This window comes from Pseudorca crassidens, chromosome 15 (genome assembly GCF_039906515.1).
Source record: "Pseudorca crassidens isolate mPseCra1 chromosome 15, mPseCra1.hap1, whole genome shotgun sequence".
NCBI lineage: Eukaryota > Metazoa > Chordata > Mammalia > Artiodactyla > Delphinidae > Pseudorca > Pseudorca crassidens.
Genome location: NC_090310.1, coordinates 50,790,607 through 50,807,130, shown reverse-complemented (window position 1 = coordinate 50,807,130; position 16,524 = coordinate 50,790,607). Strand labels below are relative to the sequence as shown.

The window sequence follows — 16,524 nt, the reverse complement described above, 5'->3', positions numbered from 1 at the left end:
TTCAGGTGGTAATTTGTGAAGACAGCTTTTATTTAGTTAACCAGAGTTTTCTATTTATTGTATTGTGGTGGGTTTCAACATTTAACAAGATTATCCTTCAGGAATGAAAGTCCGAATATACAGCGTTGTGGCTATAAAATTAAATACTTAGCTCCATGCTTACGATACTAATCGGCACGTAATGGTGTAATGACATATTAGTAATTCCAAATATTTATTTTAGTTCATTATTCAAACTCTTTTGTTTGAGTTCAGGCTGAGACTTTACAGATTGTTTTGCAGCTCTCTGTATAAAATATGTTCCGAGATGGATGCCTGTGAAGAAAATCCCAGCTACAAGAAGCCAGTTCTTTCTGATCCATTTGCTATTTTTCATTTCTTCTTTCAAACTCAAGCTCAGACTCAAAGCTGCTTCTTTCTATAAGAAATAAAAATAAAACATTTTAGAGAAATAATTCCAAAACATTTAATAGATTGTAGTTTAGTAATTACTTTTAATGCTCTGCTCCTTCTTTAGAAAAAGGAACTATCCACTGGCACAAACCTCCCAAAATGAGAAATGTAAATCAACTTAGACTGAACATTCATTTCTTTATTCTTCAATGAATCCCTGCATGAAAAAGTATTGATATTTTAATAATTTTGGAATGCACAGTAACACAGCTAGAAAGCTTACAGTACAGTTATTCAAGTATGATATATGCTTCTAGAAGACAAATGCCATGTGAAACGCATAGAGTTTGGTCTCTGGGTCCCAAATGTTTTTATTCTCTTACATCAAGATCTGGTGTTGTTTCTTTTCTAAGTTTCGTTTGCTTGGAAACCTTAGGTGTGAATACAAGTGCATTTATATCAAATCCTGCTTATAAATAATTATGAAAATGAGATAACTGTTGGGATTCCTAATACAGACACTCTCTAATGTTCAGTCGACATCCAGCTAGACAAATCTACACAACACATTTACCAAAGAATAAACCATGTTTTAATTTTAAATATTTGGCTAAATTCAGAGCAGTTTCCTGTAGTTTTACCCGATCAATCAATGATTTTCAGTTTCGATGTCCTATATCTAACCGTCCCCCAAATTTTGGCTAATGACAATAAATACAAAAGCCAGGGAATGTGCTGGATGACAAGGAGAAAAATAGGATCTGATTTGCAATGTGATCTCAAAGAGGGTAAATAATATAAAATGCTATCATTTACCAAGTGTGCTAGCGCTTGTACTAGTTTCCTTAACGAGGTTGGAAGAAGCGTGCCTGAGGCATAAAATACTGATACTATAATAATATGTGGAAAGGATAAAAATCTCAGGTCATAGACCTTATCTGTTGAGGCTTGGTGCTTTGAAGGTAAAGGTTCAGCCAATTATTAGTTATTTTCAGGAATATGCTAACCATTGGACAATGTTTAGCACAAATAAAACTAATTGAACTACTCAGACTACAGTACTACCCAGAGCTGTCTATGGCACAATATGATACAGACCAAAAAGGTGATTTGAAGATGTGCAAAGAAGATGTGAAGAGAACAAGGGAATGCTACGCAAAGTGTTCTTTTGGTTACCACTCCTCCCAATTTAGTTAAAGGGCTGTAACCATGGCAACTGGGCCCAAATAAAGTGAAAGCAATGATGGCCAGCTTTCTCCCTGCAATGATAAAGCTATAGTCATCTCTTTTTATAGCACGAGGAGGAAAAAAAGTTCCTGTTCATCTTATGCAAGGAACAACAAAGGTACTTAAATATTATTTCAAAGGTTATTTTAGATTTGGCAAAATCTGTGAAATACATTTAAATGAAAGCTTAGTGAAGTGACTTCCATACATAAATTTGCACGTTACAACACACACACACACACACAAACCACAAATCATAACAGAGACTGTGATTAATAAAGTGATTTCTCTAGTTACTTTTCAATACATAATAGTGACATACGACTTTTCAAAAGCAGAATGCCAAATTGGCACCTCTAACAGTCTTGTGGTAGTGAGACCAGTAACCACATCTTTTGGCTAATATCTCTATAAAATGAGAAAGGAAGAGAGTGTTGGTGACTCCCAAATCATTTTTAGGATGTCAAAACTTGCTGACTTCTGGTCCTATGTCTAGATCTAGACAAAATAAGGTACAATTGAAAAAAAAAGAAACGAAACACAGGGCTGGCTTATAGCATAGGTTTGGAAGTGTCAGTTCAGCTATTTCTTTCTTCCTAACAATGTGACCCATTATTCCAAAAGTTACCATCACATGAATGGCCCTGACTATTCCTGGATGCACTGGCCTGGCAGATGGGCTTTTTGCAGTGATGGATAACAATTAAATAATACTAAAACCTACATGACTATATTCTAAATTCAGAGCTTTAAAATATGATTTAAAGAAATATAAACACGTAAAATATTTTCCTAAAAGGAATCAGGGCTCTTTGGAGAAGTGGCTGATTCTAGGTCTGAGGCAAGAAATAAACTAGATGAGCTGGGGACATTTTTCTGCCAAAAAGTAATAATGTTATTAAAGATCACTTGGATCATATCAAAGGGCACAGGAAAAGAAAAAAAAAAAGACGACACAGGAGTCAACTTGGAGGGAATCTAAGATGGGACAATTTAAGCATTAAAAAGAATACTGACAGTAATAGACTGAGATAATTCAAATTTATTATAAAAACTGATAAAGGGAAATAAACCATATATCTTGCTTTTCCTGTATAAATGCATTTTGAGGGGTAACTGAATAGTTGAGGCAAAGTTGGTCCAGCTACTAAACAGAGAAGAAACAATAGCATTTCAGCAGCATAATTTTGCAACACCTAATGAAGTAATGGACTACACCATCATAGTGGTTGGCAAATTATAGCCCATGGACCATATCCAGCCCACTGCCTATTTTGTAAATAGTTTATTGGCTCACCCTCATGTACTGTGTATGAATGCTTCTGTGCTAGAACTTAAAGTTAAATAGTAAGAGTTACCATTAACTTTTTCAGTGTGATAATATACTTGTGGTTGTATGTGTTTATCCTCACCGTTAAAGATACATACCAAAACCTGAGACTTGCTTAAAAGTATTCCAGCAATAAAAAAAAAAGGGAGGGGATAGCTAAAAAGAGATTGGTAAAATGTTGATAATTGTTAAAGTTGGGGGATGGATACTACAGAGTTGAATATACTATTCCTCTCTATTTGGGGTTTGTTTGCAACTTTCCATAATAAAAGTAAAAATTTTTTAAAATAACGGACAGATACAGCACATTCTTTTGACGTACTTCAACCGCTAGGACATTATTATTCACCTGAAGGTCAAAATGGTATATTAAAATAGAAAATGTTCCACAGTTGTAGGGTTACAGTTCTCCATCTGGGGCCAAATGAGTTTCATAATTCATTATTTCTTGGATTTTAGAAATACAATATAGTGTATAACACCATAATCAAAATAATATGGTGTTTAACACCCAGAATCAATATAATCATAATACAGTATAACACTCATGATCAAATACAATATTTCTGCAGTGAAACTAAGTATTCATATTAAGTGGAATAAAGATTAAATTGCCTCATGTCAGTTAAGATCAACTAGCTAAGGAGTTATGACAAAACCTTTTAGATTTTAGAACTTTCTGGATTTGGGAATTATTGATAGGGGTCTATAGATCTGAATTATATTACCTTATGCTCTTATTTCAGTGACTCTGAAAAGTAACAAATTACTTTGAAGCTAAAATATTAGTCATTCTTTGGTAGCCATGGGGGATTCGTTACAGGACCCCCCCCCCCACTCAGATACCAAAATCTGCAGATGCTCAAGTCCCTTATAGAAAATGGGGAACTATTTGCATATAACATAGGCATATCCTCCCAGATACTTTAAATCATCTCTAAATTACTTATAATACCAATACAATGGAAATGCTATGTAAGTAGTTGCTTTTTGGAACTTTCTGGAATTATTTTTAAAAATATTTTTGGTCCGTGGTTCACTGAATCTGTGGATTTGGAATCTATGGGTACGGAGGGCTGACTGTAGATATTAAGGAATAAATACAATTAGTTTTATTTATCTTGGAAAAATCAGAGAACAGTAATAAAGAAAAGAACCTTTTGCAAGTTACAGATCTGTAAGTGCGACATGGATTTATGGCAGGGGAAAAACTGCTCCTTTGGATACAATTATGATCCTGGTGACACTGCTAGTGAAAAGGGCAGGACAAGTAATGGACTGACTGTCCTTTCAGGCAAGTGTCAAAGCTTTCTGTGGAACCAACTTTTCTAGAAGCAACTGTAGGATAATATTTTGCCAGTGGTTCATAATAAAAACAACAGGTTAACTCACCAACTTAGGCTTTTATTGTCAGAGCCCTATACTTTCTTAAAGATTATGTTTCCCATTGTTGGAACATGCCATTTGGTTGACCACATTAAATCAAACTCACCTGAAGCTCTCAAGTCTACTATTTCCCTGGGAGGTGGTTCTTCTCAGCACTTGTGACTGCCACTCTGCCTGGCTCAGGAAGGTCATCCTTATTAGGAATTTGGAAGACAGGGCTGCTTTTGATCCTGTGCCACCCCAAATGTATGAGCCCAACTAGAGGTACCATAACAATCAGAACTTTGTAGTCTCTCCAGAATTTCTGAAAGCTCATAGTGCTTCAGCATTAGTGCACCTAAGAAAAGGCCAACAGTTAAAAGAAACAAAAAAAATCCCTCAAATTACATCTATATATACCACCACAAGCAGAATATTGCACTCTAATAAAAGCTGCCTGTTAAAAGTTTTTGGTTACAATACATTGCAATGTTAATTAACAAAAAGAGACATTGTAGACTTAAAGGGATGGCAGGAAATCAGGCTTGGTAAGCTTATAGAGTAATACTAAACGTTTAGCCAGAAACTGTAAAGGAGCAATATTACCTGCTCGGAAAGCCACTGGAATCTTTGGAAACACTCATGCATCAAAATCGTTTTCTGGGCTTCCCTGGTGGCGCAGTGGTTGAGAGTCCACCTGCCTTTGCAGGGGACACGGGTTCGTGCCCCGGTCCGGGAAGATCCCACATGCCGCGGAGCGGCTAGGCCCGTGAGCCATGGCCGCTGGGCCTGCGCGTCCGGAGCCTGTGCTCCGCAACGGGAGAGGCCATAGCAGTGAGAGGCCCGCGTACCACCAAAAAAAAAAAAAAATCGTTTTCTTCATTGGTCCCCAACCTTTTTGGCACCAGGGACCGGTTTCATGGAAGACAATTTTTCCACGGACAGGGGTTGGGGGTGCAGGGTAGATGGTTCAGGAGGTAGTGCGAGCGGTGGGGAGCGGCAGATGAAGCTTCGCTGGCTGGCCACCGCTCACCTCCTGCTGTGCGGTCCAGTTCCTAACAGGCCTGGACCAGTACTGGTCCACGGCCTGGGGGGTGGGGATCCTTGGTTTTCTTTATATAATTAAGTATACTTTCTCTGAGCCATAATGAAGTTAGATTTTTAAAAAAAATATATTTAGTCACAATTTTCACAGAAGAATCAAATGGCAATCTTAAAATATGCAGTAAGAATTCAGATTCTGCATTCTGACAGGATGTGAGTGATGGTGCTTCAACTGAGATTGAGTCATGCATGGATTCCAACTGTAGCAAAAGACTTTTGGTTTGGACTCTATGAATTAATGCCATTTCCACATTTATGTGCTGAACCACTGGATTTTAGAGTGTTTACCCTTATCGCTAATAACTATACCCTGCAGGGGTTACTGTCAATCCAGTTTACATGAAGAAATTGGGGCCAGTAACTTGCCTGGAGTTTCAAAGCTCAGTAGTATTGAGAACAGTCTTTCTGCTCTATCTTTGATTTGGAAAGCATGGAGTGTAGCCCAGGAAGTCTGTTTCTGATGATCCGCTGGGTTTGGGAACTTGAGTCCGTACAACTGGACTCCTTATACTTTTTCACTTAAGGGCACTCACTAGGCTTTAGTGATTAGCTTATAGACTTGTGATGCTATGAATGGACCTGCTCTCCAAGTTCTTTTCTGGGCACAGGACAGTAAGGACTGCTTCTTCATCTACAGGATAAACTAAGAATTAGGTTCAATTGCATGTATATGAGTTTCAGTATCGTAAAATTTCTTACAGTAATTTTGTGTGAATGCCTTTAGAAAAATGCCTGAACAGAATTTTCACTTATTCCTTCCCTTTTAAATCAAGATTAATATACAGGACTAGTGAGCTAAATACCTAAATTGTCTCTGTGTTCCGTATATACATATTAGAAAAAACAGAAGGCTTAGAGTTATGCCTATGTACATATATTACTCCCAGCATTAGAAACCATTTCTCGTTGAGGTCCAAATTCACATTTAATAAGGACTTTGTTGCTAAGCTTAAACAAGTTAATAGATGGAAAAAACATGGCCTACTTTGTAACTCCAAGTATTTTATGCCTTTTTCTTTTCTAAAGTGCTTTGGCATCCTATACACTTCTTGCAGCCTTTAGAGACCACACCTTTTATTGACATGCTCATGTTCTATCTTTGGAAAAAGTCAATCACAAATAACTGTATCATGATTACATTTCCTTGCAAAGTCCACTGTGCAAAAGCCTTTGGGACATTTGAGATTTGAGGAAACAATAAAACCACTGGGGGAGGCACCGGGTGACTCGGAGTAAGTAACGAGGGAAGAACTACAGTAAGGGTTACTTCCTAGATGGAAGGAGGGACTGAGGGTGCACCAAAGTCAACCGGCTTGTGTTGACTGATAGGTGGTATTTTTGTCCACAAAATACCTTGAATTAAAGGGTTAGAAGATACTGTCCTTCACATCCAGTCTCAGTACCTAAGGTGACTTTAACACCTCCAACTCTGTCCCTCTCAACACGAGCTTATCAAGTCACAGTACTTTTCATAGATGGCATCTCTGCTCTTCACTGTTTACTTCTCATGATCACTAACATAACTAACATATGATATGTTAGTTTTGTTAGTTTTGTTTTGTTTGTTTGTTACTTTTTCCTGAGTTGCAAACTTTTAGGAAAACAGCTTACAGCAAAGAGTCATTTGGATAAAAGGATATAATAATAAAGTTGACATAAATAACTCAATAATTAAAATTCAGAACAAATTAAAGTACAAGCTATAACAGCAATCTCTGGAAAGTGTGGTACTATTCTCTCCATGTAGGTCACAGGATGAAATGTGATGTATTGAGAATTAGGATCAGATTAGGATCAAGTTAGCTCCCTGTACTCAATACATCTTTGGGTCATCACTGTGTTAAGGACAAAGGAGGGTGCTCCATTTTATTTATGTTGTGCTTAACTACTATTTTTTTTTTTTTTTTTTTTTTTTGTGGTACGCGGGCCTCTCACTGTTGTGGCCTCTCCTGTTGCGGAGCACAGGCTCCGGACGCGCAGGCTCAGCGGCCATGGCTCACGGGCCCAGCCGCTCCGCAGCATGTGGGATCTTCCCGGACCAGGGCACGAACCCGTGTACCCTGCATCGGCAGGTGGACTCTCAACCACTGCGCCACCAGGGAAGCCCCAGACTACTATTCTTTTCCACTAGAATAACTTAAGGATCTATGCATCTTTTTGTAGATATAGGTTTAGTTAAACCTGGGAATTAGTACCTATTCAGGCTGAAAACTCTTATTTGCCAAATTACCACTGAGGCCCAGTAACAGCACTTCCTGGTTAGTAACTGATGTGGACTGATTTAATGATTAATTGCTGTAATATTTGCTCAACACCTACATGCCCCCATTTCCTCAAATTCTCCATATCTCACACATTGATTTGGCTAATGGGGGTGAGAGAGCAGGTAACTATTTTCTGATGATTATCCTGTTGTCCTTTGAGAGGCTTGGAAAATTATTAGGATCAGGATGACAGGGCTTTTTACTTTACAAAGTACTTTCACAGTCTTCACATTTAAATCCACATAAAAACACTTGAGTATCACACCATCTGCATGATAGTCCATCTCCACCAAGCAAAATGGACTATTTTTAAATGGCACAGTAACCTTCACCTACTTCATTTCGCTTAATAGCTTTCCAGCATTTTACATGTATTCTGTTGCTTAAATAACCCATATTCTACGGCCAGACAAGTTAGACTTCACTAAATAAGGCTCATTGTTAGTTGTAAGAAGAAGACAACAAACTAGTCAGTGAAATGATGCATTCCTTATTTTCTTCATATCTTCTTGTGGAGCTTTTAAATACAGTCCATATATTTTGGGGATAAAATTTTGATTTAACCCATTTTTTTCTCCTAAAGTCTTTTCGTGGGTTTTTTTTTCCAAAATGAAAATCAGCATTACTGCCGTTTTCTAAAAAATATAAAATTGTCTTACTTTTTTAAGTTAGAAAATACAGATGTAAGAAAAAGAAAGCTAAAATATCTGTAGTCATTTTGGTTTTCACAAAAATGTGATTAGAATATACATGCTGTTTTGTAATCGTTTCTTCCCCCAAGAATACAAATCTTCATTATGATTTTCAGTGGCTGTATAGCTTTTGATTTATGGCAATGCCCTAATTTGACAGATCGCTGATTGATAGAAATTTGAGATTTTTTTCAGTGCTTTATTGCTAAATATGCTAAGAATAATAAGTATTTTTGTAAATTCTCCAGAGCCCATGCTCATAGCTGCTACATGCTGCTTCTCAGGATGATACAAAGTCTTACTAGAATACCTAACAATTAACTCATTTTTCTTTTTTTTTTTTTTGCGGTACGCGGGCCTCTCACTGTTGTGGCCTCTCCCGTTGCGGACCACATGCTCCGGACGCGCAGGCTCAGCGGCCATGGCTCACGGGCCCAGCTGCTCCGCGGCATGTGGGATCTTCCCAGACCGGGGCACGAACCCGTGTCCCCTGCATCGGCAGGCGGACTCTCAACCACTGCGCCACCAGGGAAACCCTAACTCATTTTTCAAATGAACTTACGAGATGGTTTTTAAAACCGTGACTTTTACAAAGGTTCTCGGTGCTGGGCAGCAGGGAGACAGGGAGCTCCAACTTGGGGGATGGAAAACGAAGCTAGATACAGCTTATCTTAAAATGGTCCTTCCCCCCAAACATTTGGCAACAAGTTATTCCAGGTGGTATGGAACTATTTTATGGACTCGAGAGATTCCTGCGTCTGAAACAAAAATTTCTCAAGAATATGCTCAACATGATCAGATTTGTTGGGCAATAAGAGGATGGTTTCTAAAATAAGTTAGTGCTTGCTGTTCATTCACTGAGCCTTTCAAGTTTGCTTGGAGTAAAGCAGCAACAGAAATAACAGCAGGAAGACTTCTTTCCTCTCCTTACCCTCCTTTAGTCTACCTGCCACTGCCCTTATCTTTCCTGAATCTTATTTAAACACACTCCTAAAAAAAAACCAAATAAACAAAACCAGAAGGTATGGAACGCTTTTGATGGAGGAAACCAAGAGAAAGGAAATGAGATTAGTAAATTTTACATTAAGTAAAACAGAAAGTAGATGTTTATGGCTTTATCCATTGAAATGCCTTTTGTTTAGAAAATGTTTAGAGGCCATCAACACAGATTATGCTTTCTTATACTCTTCTTTCAAAAATGTATACTTTGCATTATTCAAAAGGTTTCATATTTTTTCTCATTTTGTTTTCATAGCAATTTTATGAGACCACTTTATACATGAGGAAATTCTAAATGATTGATTCCAAAATTACTGTCAGCTAATTGTGGCACTCATCTTAGATTCTGGAGTCCTAAAAGTCTTGGTTGGTATTCTTAACAGCAATTTTCAAAAGTCAAGAATTAGTATCCCAGCTTTGGCAATAACAGTCAATCAGAATTTCCGGTGCACGATGATGGACGAGAACATTCTGGGTGCATGGTGCACACTTGTGAGGGTCACTGAAGAAGGCAAGTATCCTGGTGCATTACACCTGGCATGTTTTTCTTCTCATGTCAGGTACCCTGGAGGTTAACAAGTCTTGTGCCACTTGGTCCAAAATGAGAGGGTAAAAAAGCCTATCTCCTCCAAAAACACACCCATGATCTACTAATGGCTGAGATCAGTGGGGCTAATTTTAGTTCAGTTTTTTTAGCTTAGTTCTTAGTACGGAATGAATAGAGAGAAATTAATGAACAGAATGGAGAAAAGCTTGCTGTATCTCTGCCTCATTAAAATATCGTCATCTTTTTGAGTGCATATAAAGGCCAAGAAAGGAAAACACTGAGAGATATGCTTCAGACCACAAATACTCTCTACATTTAAGGCACTAATGTGTCTAGAACAGCAACTTTCCCTCCCCTCAATTTGTATTACAGAGATTACCAGCTCTTCAATTTCTACCATCAAGGCCTCTGACAGGCTTACTGAAACTTGTTACATTCCAAGCCAAAGGAGGGTTTCTTGGTGCTATCAGTAAGGTGAAGGGCAAAGAAGGGCAAAAAAGCAGTTAAGCTCCCTAGGAAATCCTAAACAACCTGGCTCCGGCTATCAGATTACTCTTTCTATGGAGCATCAGGTCAATTAAAACCACCACGCTTTGCTACTGATTAGGCCTACAACAACCTGGATGCAGGAAATACTCTGTGGAAGGTTCTCATTTTGCCTACTGGGCTTGCTGGACGCCACCTGCTGGTCTTTTGGACACAGTGTAAGGTACATTCTTTATGCCTTCATTGCTGCTCTGCTTAAAGTATTTGGGAAAAAACAGTAATGTTTAACAATTTTTAAAAAACTACTGAATGTAACTTAAACATGGAGAATGCTAAACAGAACGTTGAACAATTAATTAACCCAGCTCTTGTGACTGCAATATTCGATGAAGTTTATTGGAATTGTACAATGCCTTTTCTTTTAGCATGGCAATGTTGGTTTTTAAGGATCTGTGAATTCTTCATTCCTGAGTTCCAATGACTAACCCTGAAAATAGTTCTTTTTATCCTCAATTGTTAATACAGCAGTTCACATTCTGGCAGTTTTTGTGTACACATTAGAAAGGACTGCATGTTGTCTTCAGGCCTATTCAACTGACTGGCGTGCTAAAGAGAACAATAGCTTCCTTTTTTCTTTTTCTTTTCTAACTACATCACCTAAAATAACAGCTTTGCTGAGCTTTTCCAGTCTTGGAAAAACACAGGTACCAAAAACGTTACTGTCAATTCTCGATGAACTGAATGTACTACACCTGAGTTCTAAAGTTTCCATTCTGCAAAATCCTACCCCTACCTTGACCTACAGGCAGTAGCTGGGCTGCTGACAGCACAGCCTCATCAGGAGCGGGTCAGGAGTACGCACAGAGTACGGTGAAGGTCAAGTTATGTGTAAGCATTTCATGATCTCGGTTATCCCCCACTGTTACAGTGAATTCAATGTATTTATAAATAAATAATATACTGAAAGCATCACGAATTTTATAGGGGAGCTTTACTAACTGTCAACAGCCTAAGATGTGACAAGTGAGTGACTGATTAGCGACTAATGAGGAAGAGACAGTCTTACTGGCAGGCTGTGGTTTATCAGAAAGGTTTGGAGCGTTGTTATAAAGTTTACAGAGTTGTCTGAGAATCTTTCCATCCCCTTTCACTGTCTTTACATCTGGCTGCCATTTGATGCCCAGATTGGTGGAGGAAGGGGACTGGGTACCATGCAGACAGCAGACTGTTCCAGATTAAGTGTGCAGCTGATTGGGTCCTTAGTACTGCAGCAATGACTTTATGTTCCCCTGGTCAGCTCTGAATCCCAAATGGGTTGGTTTCTGTCTTCATCATTTCTGAGATTTCTATTTTACTCTCTACCTTCGTTTCTGCAGGTAACCTACTGGCCAGAGGAAACCGTGGCTACTGGGTAGGAGCCCCTCCACTTCCTGCTCCCACATGCCCACCTCAGCTCCCATCTTCACCTCCTTCCTCAGTGTCTCAGAGGAAGGCCTGGCACTTCTGTTATCTGTGCTCCAGCCGGTCCCACATGCTGCTTTGTCTTCACGGTTCCACCTCCATTAACCCCCCTCTTCTACCTTCCACCTCCCACTTGGAATTGGTCTTCCTCCTATGCAAAACCTGACCATTTTTCTCCATTGAAAAGAACTAAAAACAAATTCCCCAATGTAGCTGCCCTTTACCAGCCTTCCTTCCAGTACTACACACTCTGATTCCTTTCAAATAACGCATGTTTCTAGAGCCACTGCCCACTTCCATCTTCAAACCCAAGTAATTTGCTTTTGCCCCACTCTCCATGGAAACTGCCCTGACTATAAAGATCGCCCATCTCTCCCTTTCTCTGTGATCTCTCTGCACCACTTCTGATGAGTTCTTAAAACTCTTTACGTACCTGAGACTAGTCTGATCCTTCTCAGTCTCCTTTAATGACCCCTTGGTTTCCATCCACCTACTCCCCCTTCTCAAAGCTCTGTCCTGGGCCGTCTTCCCCCCATGTTCGTTTCCTGGGTGGCCTCATTCACATCCAAAGCTTCTGTTTTAACACATCCACTAATGACTCCCACATCTACATCTTCAGCTTAAACCCACTTATCCCACTGTTATTCCCCACAGGTGTCTAAACTCATCTCATATAACGACGAATCCTCTTTCCTTCCCAAACTGCTGTTCCTCCTCTGCTTCCTGTTTTGTTTCTTAAAAAAAGGCATTATCAAAATAATAATAATAATAATAAATAAAAAATAAAAAAGGCATTATCTACCATGCCATTCAGTTAGAAAATCTGGATATAGTGGACTCTGCCCTGTTCCTTATATTCCTCATCAAGTCAGTCACTCAATCCTCCATTTGACATGACATTTCTTTTATGTAATTTCTCCCCACAGCTACAGTCCAGACCCTCATTACCTCATGATCTCCTCGCTTCTAGTCCAATGGTTCTCAAAGTGTGGTCCCCTCACCACAGGCAGTAGCATCATCTGGGAATTTATCAGAAACGCAAAATCTTGGGCTGCTCCTGACCTACTGAATCAGAACTCTAGGTTGGGATCCAGCAATCTGTGTTTTAACAAATTCTTTAGGTAATTCTGAAGCTTAAGTCTGAGAACCACTGTTCGAGTCTATTGCCCACTAATCCATTCTCTACCCTCTTAACACAGCCATCTTGGGGAAAACAACAACAAATACATTCATGTTTCTGCTTTGCTTAGAAGCCTTCAGTGACATTTTTGACTAGAAGGTGAAACCTACATTTCTCAGTACAGCACAAAAAGCCCACCAGGATCTAGTTCCAGAAGGGAAAGCACAGCAAATTATTTTAGTAAGGATGTATTGTTGTGTAGTGATTAAGGGGATGAGTTGTGGAATCCTACTGCCTGGGCTTTCCATCTCTGCCTTACCACTTTGCAACTGGCTGTGACCTTGGATGAGTCACTTAACCTCACAATGCCTCAGTCCCATCACCCATAAAATGAGAATAATATTGACATCCATCACAAGGCTGGTGTGCAGTTATCACAATACCTGGCACTCAGACTGGACCCTGTGACTGTTAGCTATTATTTTGATTATTTCAAAAGGTTAAAAAATAACATTACTGGTGTCAACCTTGAGTGTAGAAAGAGAGGTCTGGAATGACTAAGGCAATTGGGTCCATAAACTATAGGCAGTTTCAGTTAGTCCAGATGTGAATAAAACCCCCAGATTCTCAAGAAAGAGGTTCTGACGTCTTCGGGGCTATTTTGATTACAGTAGGGTAGATCTGTAATCAGATTCCAGGATGTTATAGAAAAGATAACACTCAGGCTCCTAAAGTGAGGGCCAGGAAAGCTAATCATGAAAGAAACCAGAAAACTCAAGGACAGAGCAAAATAGCAAAGACAGGGTGAGAGTTTCATATTTATTTCTCTGATAACAGTTAATGAAGTTAAAGTTGCCAGTGATTAAACATGAGAGTCCTAGTGTGATGAAGCTCTGAGTAACGATGGAAATCAAATTCTAACCTCCCGCACAAGTTACGATCTTAGGCAAATTACTTCTTTCCTGCCTCAATTTCATAGTCTGTAACATGGGGCTATATAATGAGGATTCCTAAGTATATATCTATGTATTTATTGCTTAGTTCAGTGTCTAATACGTGAGAAGTATTCAAGGCATGGTAGTGATTATTATTACTGTACATACAGTATCTTCAATACACATCATATATAAAGACAGGCACTTCTGGAGATTCCTGTTTGACTAAAGCTCCTGGTAGTGCTGAGACAGGACTGACTGGATGAAGAGAGTTGAAGTTATGCTCTCCTTCCAGGGCAATGGGTATCCAATGACTGGTCACTGCAGTGGTACAAAGGCCTGGCGGTTCACCCAACTTGGGCCAACTATGAAGGCCCAACCCAGCACCGGACTTCCTGTGAGACTGGTGGAGACCCTCCTTGGGACTACACTACAGCTCAACTTTTTCTATCCACCCAATCCTGCTTCCTTTCTTCCTTGGTAAGATCCAAAAAGTCCTCCCTAATAAATGTCCTGCCCACAAATCTCCTTAGAGTCTGCTCCCCAGGGAACCCAATCTAGGACAATCTGGAAACATCTTGTTCATTTATCAATGTGCTTGTTTATTGTTTCCCCTTCCATCATTGAATATAAGCTCCATGTGATCAGGGACCATGCCTGTCTTGGTCACTGCTGTATCTGCTAACTCAGCACAGTGTGACAAATACGAATATAAACTGATGACGTTAATGAAGGAAAAACTGCAGGTACAGAGAGCCTCTAAAACAGCAACAGGATTTGTGGATGGTCCAATTTGGGAGGAAGCTGTATATGACTTAAGGAGTTCTCCCTCTCAAAAAGATTTCAAAGCCCCGAATCCTGCTTCTGCTTTCAGAGTTGGTACTACCACGCTGTACAGAGTTCTGACATCCAGTTCCACGTCAGAGGGTGGCTCTCACCTCCCAGACAGACACAGGTGGCAGCGCAGGCGCAACTGGTGCTTTCACTGGGACACCTTTTCCTTCTACTTTACGGTGCCGCGCAGATGGGAGAGGAAGAAGGGTCTATACCTGGAACTCTACCTACACCACTGGAACACCTCCTCGCCATCTACATTCCTTCCTGCAGCAAGGATTCACTGCCAACAGCTGTTTTAAAGGTAGATATTCAGCTTTCTAAGGAACCAGCCTCCTCCTATTCCCCGCCCCCAAATATCCTTCAGTGACACCAGTGACCTTTCCGAGCGGGGAGGAGGCGCCCACAAGTCCCCCACCCCTCTCTTCGGCCGGGTAGAGTGCCGGCTTTTCCACCTGCGACCCCGTCACTCTCACCTGCGCACCCGCCGCTGCGCCGCCCCGTCAGCCGCCGCCCGCAAGCCCCTGAAGCCGAGCACCACGCAGCCGCAGCCACCAGTCCTGGCAACTCGCGCCCCGAGCTTGGAGACGGAGCACGCGCAGCTCTGTGGTTGGCGCCGGTCCCACTCGGATTCCTCTTCTCCGAGTTTTCGTGATGTTCTCAGCCGAGAACGCGGTGGCTGAGACCGGAAAGAACAGGGGTTGGAGCTTATTCAGTGTCAATCTCAGCAAGTTATTGAAACTGAAAAACTTAAATAACAGATCAAATGGACTTGTTAAGGCACAGTATCTTCCTTCTGGCGCGCACCTGAGAGGCACTTATTGAACGAAAAAGTGATCAACCGTTCTTGGCGGCTCTCGGGCCTCCTTCATTTGACCAATCACAGAGCGCCGGATTCCGTTGTTCATCGCCAACTCCCCGCCTTCCTTTATGGCTGCCTGGAAAACCTGGAGAAAAGGACGCAACAGCGACCATTTCTGTGGATCGTGTTGGAGAGCGGCCATGCGCAGTGCGAGCTGGTGGCGCTCAATTAACAGCTTTTGCCCTTAGTCCGCCGTCTGGGGGCCTACGGGGAGTTCAGAAGTTCTCTGTTTCTGTGCCCTTCACCAATTAGATAATTTGCGCACTACGTCCCCATCCTGCTTTTTCGTTCGAGGACAAAAATTGTATTCCCCTGTACTATTCAAAAGAATTGTGGGAGAAATTATGTTCCTGGCTATTTTAAAATTTATCCGGCATTGTGAAAGTCACCTTTACTTTCTAACCTGTGTTTTCTATAATCTTCCTGTTCAAAGATTGGGGAGACTTTTTCCATCCTTGTGCTAGTAATTTTACGGGGTCAAGAAGCACTCTGTGAATGGACTTGAGAACACGGGGAGGGGGAAGGGTAAGCTGGGGCGAAGTGAGAGAGTGGCGTGGACTTATATATACTACCAAATGTAAAATAGATAGCTAGTGGGAAGCAGCCGCATAGCACAGGGAGATCAGCTTGGTGCTTTGTGACCACCTAGAGGGGTGGGATAGGGAGGGTAGGAGGGAGACGCAAGACGGAGGAGATAAGGGGATATATGTATAACTGATTCACTTTGTTATAAAGCAGAAACTAACACACCATTGTAAAACAATTATACTCCAATAAAGATGTTTAAAAAAAAAAGAAGCACTCTGTACGACACGAACACTGCGTTTTATTTTTCTCTCGATCACCTCCGCTGTCTAGCACAGTGGGTAACTGATTCTTCACGGACCAATCATGTTCACCTCGTT

General features: G+C 40.5%; 2 protein-coding genes across 3 annotated transcripts; both read right to left on the bottom strand.

The window, feature by feature from the left end:
* Positions 1-9: 9 nt before the first annotated feature.
* On the bottom strand, positions 10-15,368 carry LOC137207530 (uncharacterized). The gene is made up of 2 exons (XM_067707486.1): positions 15,234-15,368; positions 10-418 (listed from the first exon to the last, which is right to left on the bottom strand). The coding sequence occupies exon 2, from the start codon at positions 374-376 to the stop codon at positions 215-217; it is 162 nt and encodes a 53-aa protein (XP_067563587.1). The 5' UTR covers positions 377-418; positions 15,234-15,368; the 3' UTR covers positions 10-214.
* LOC137207529 (uncharacterized) lies at positions 4,443-15,370 on the bottom strand. 2 transcript variants are annotated; one of them, XM_067707484.1, is made up of 2 exons: positions 15,234-15,370; positions 4,443-4,673 (listed from the first exon to the last, which is right to left on the bottom strand). In XM_067707484.1, exon 2 carries the CDS (start codon positions 4,650-4,652, stop codon positions 4,461-4,463), a length of 192 nt encoding a protein of 63 aa, XP_067563585.1. In that variant the 5' UTR covers positions 4,653-4,673; positions 15,234-15,370; the 3' UTR covers positions 4,443-4,460. The 2 variants fall into 2 exon arrangements, with proteins under 2 accessions (XP_067563585.1, XP_067563586.1); XM_067707485.1 differs by lacking the exon at positions 15,234-15,370 and adding an exon at positions 4,922-5,035.
* Positions 15,371-16,524: the final 1,154 nt, after the last annotated feature.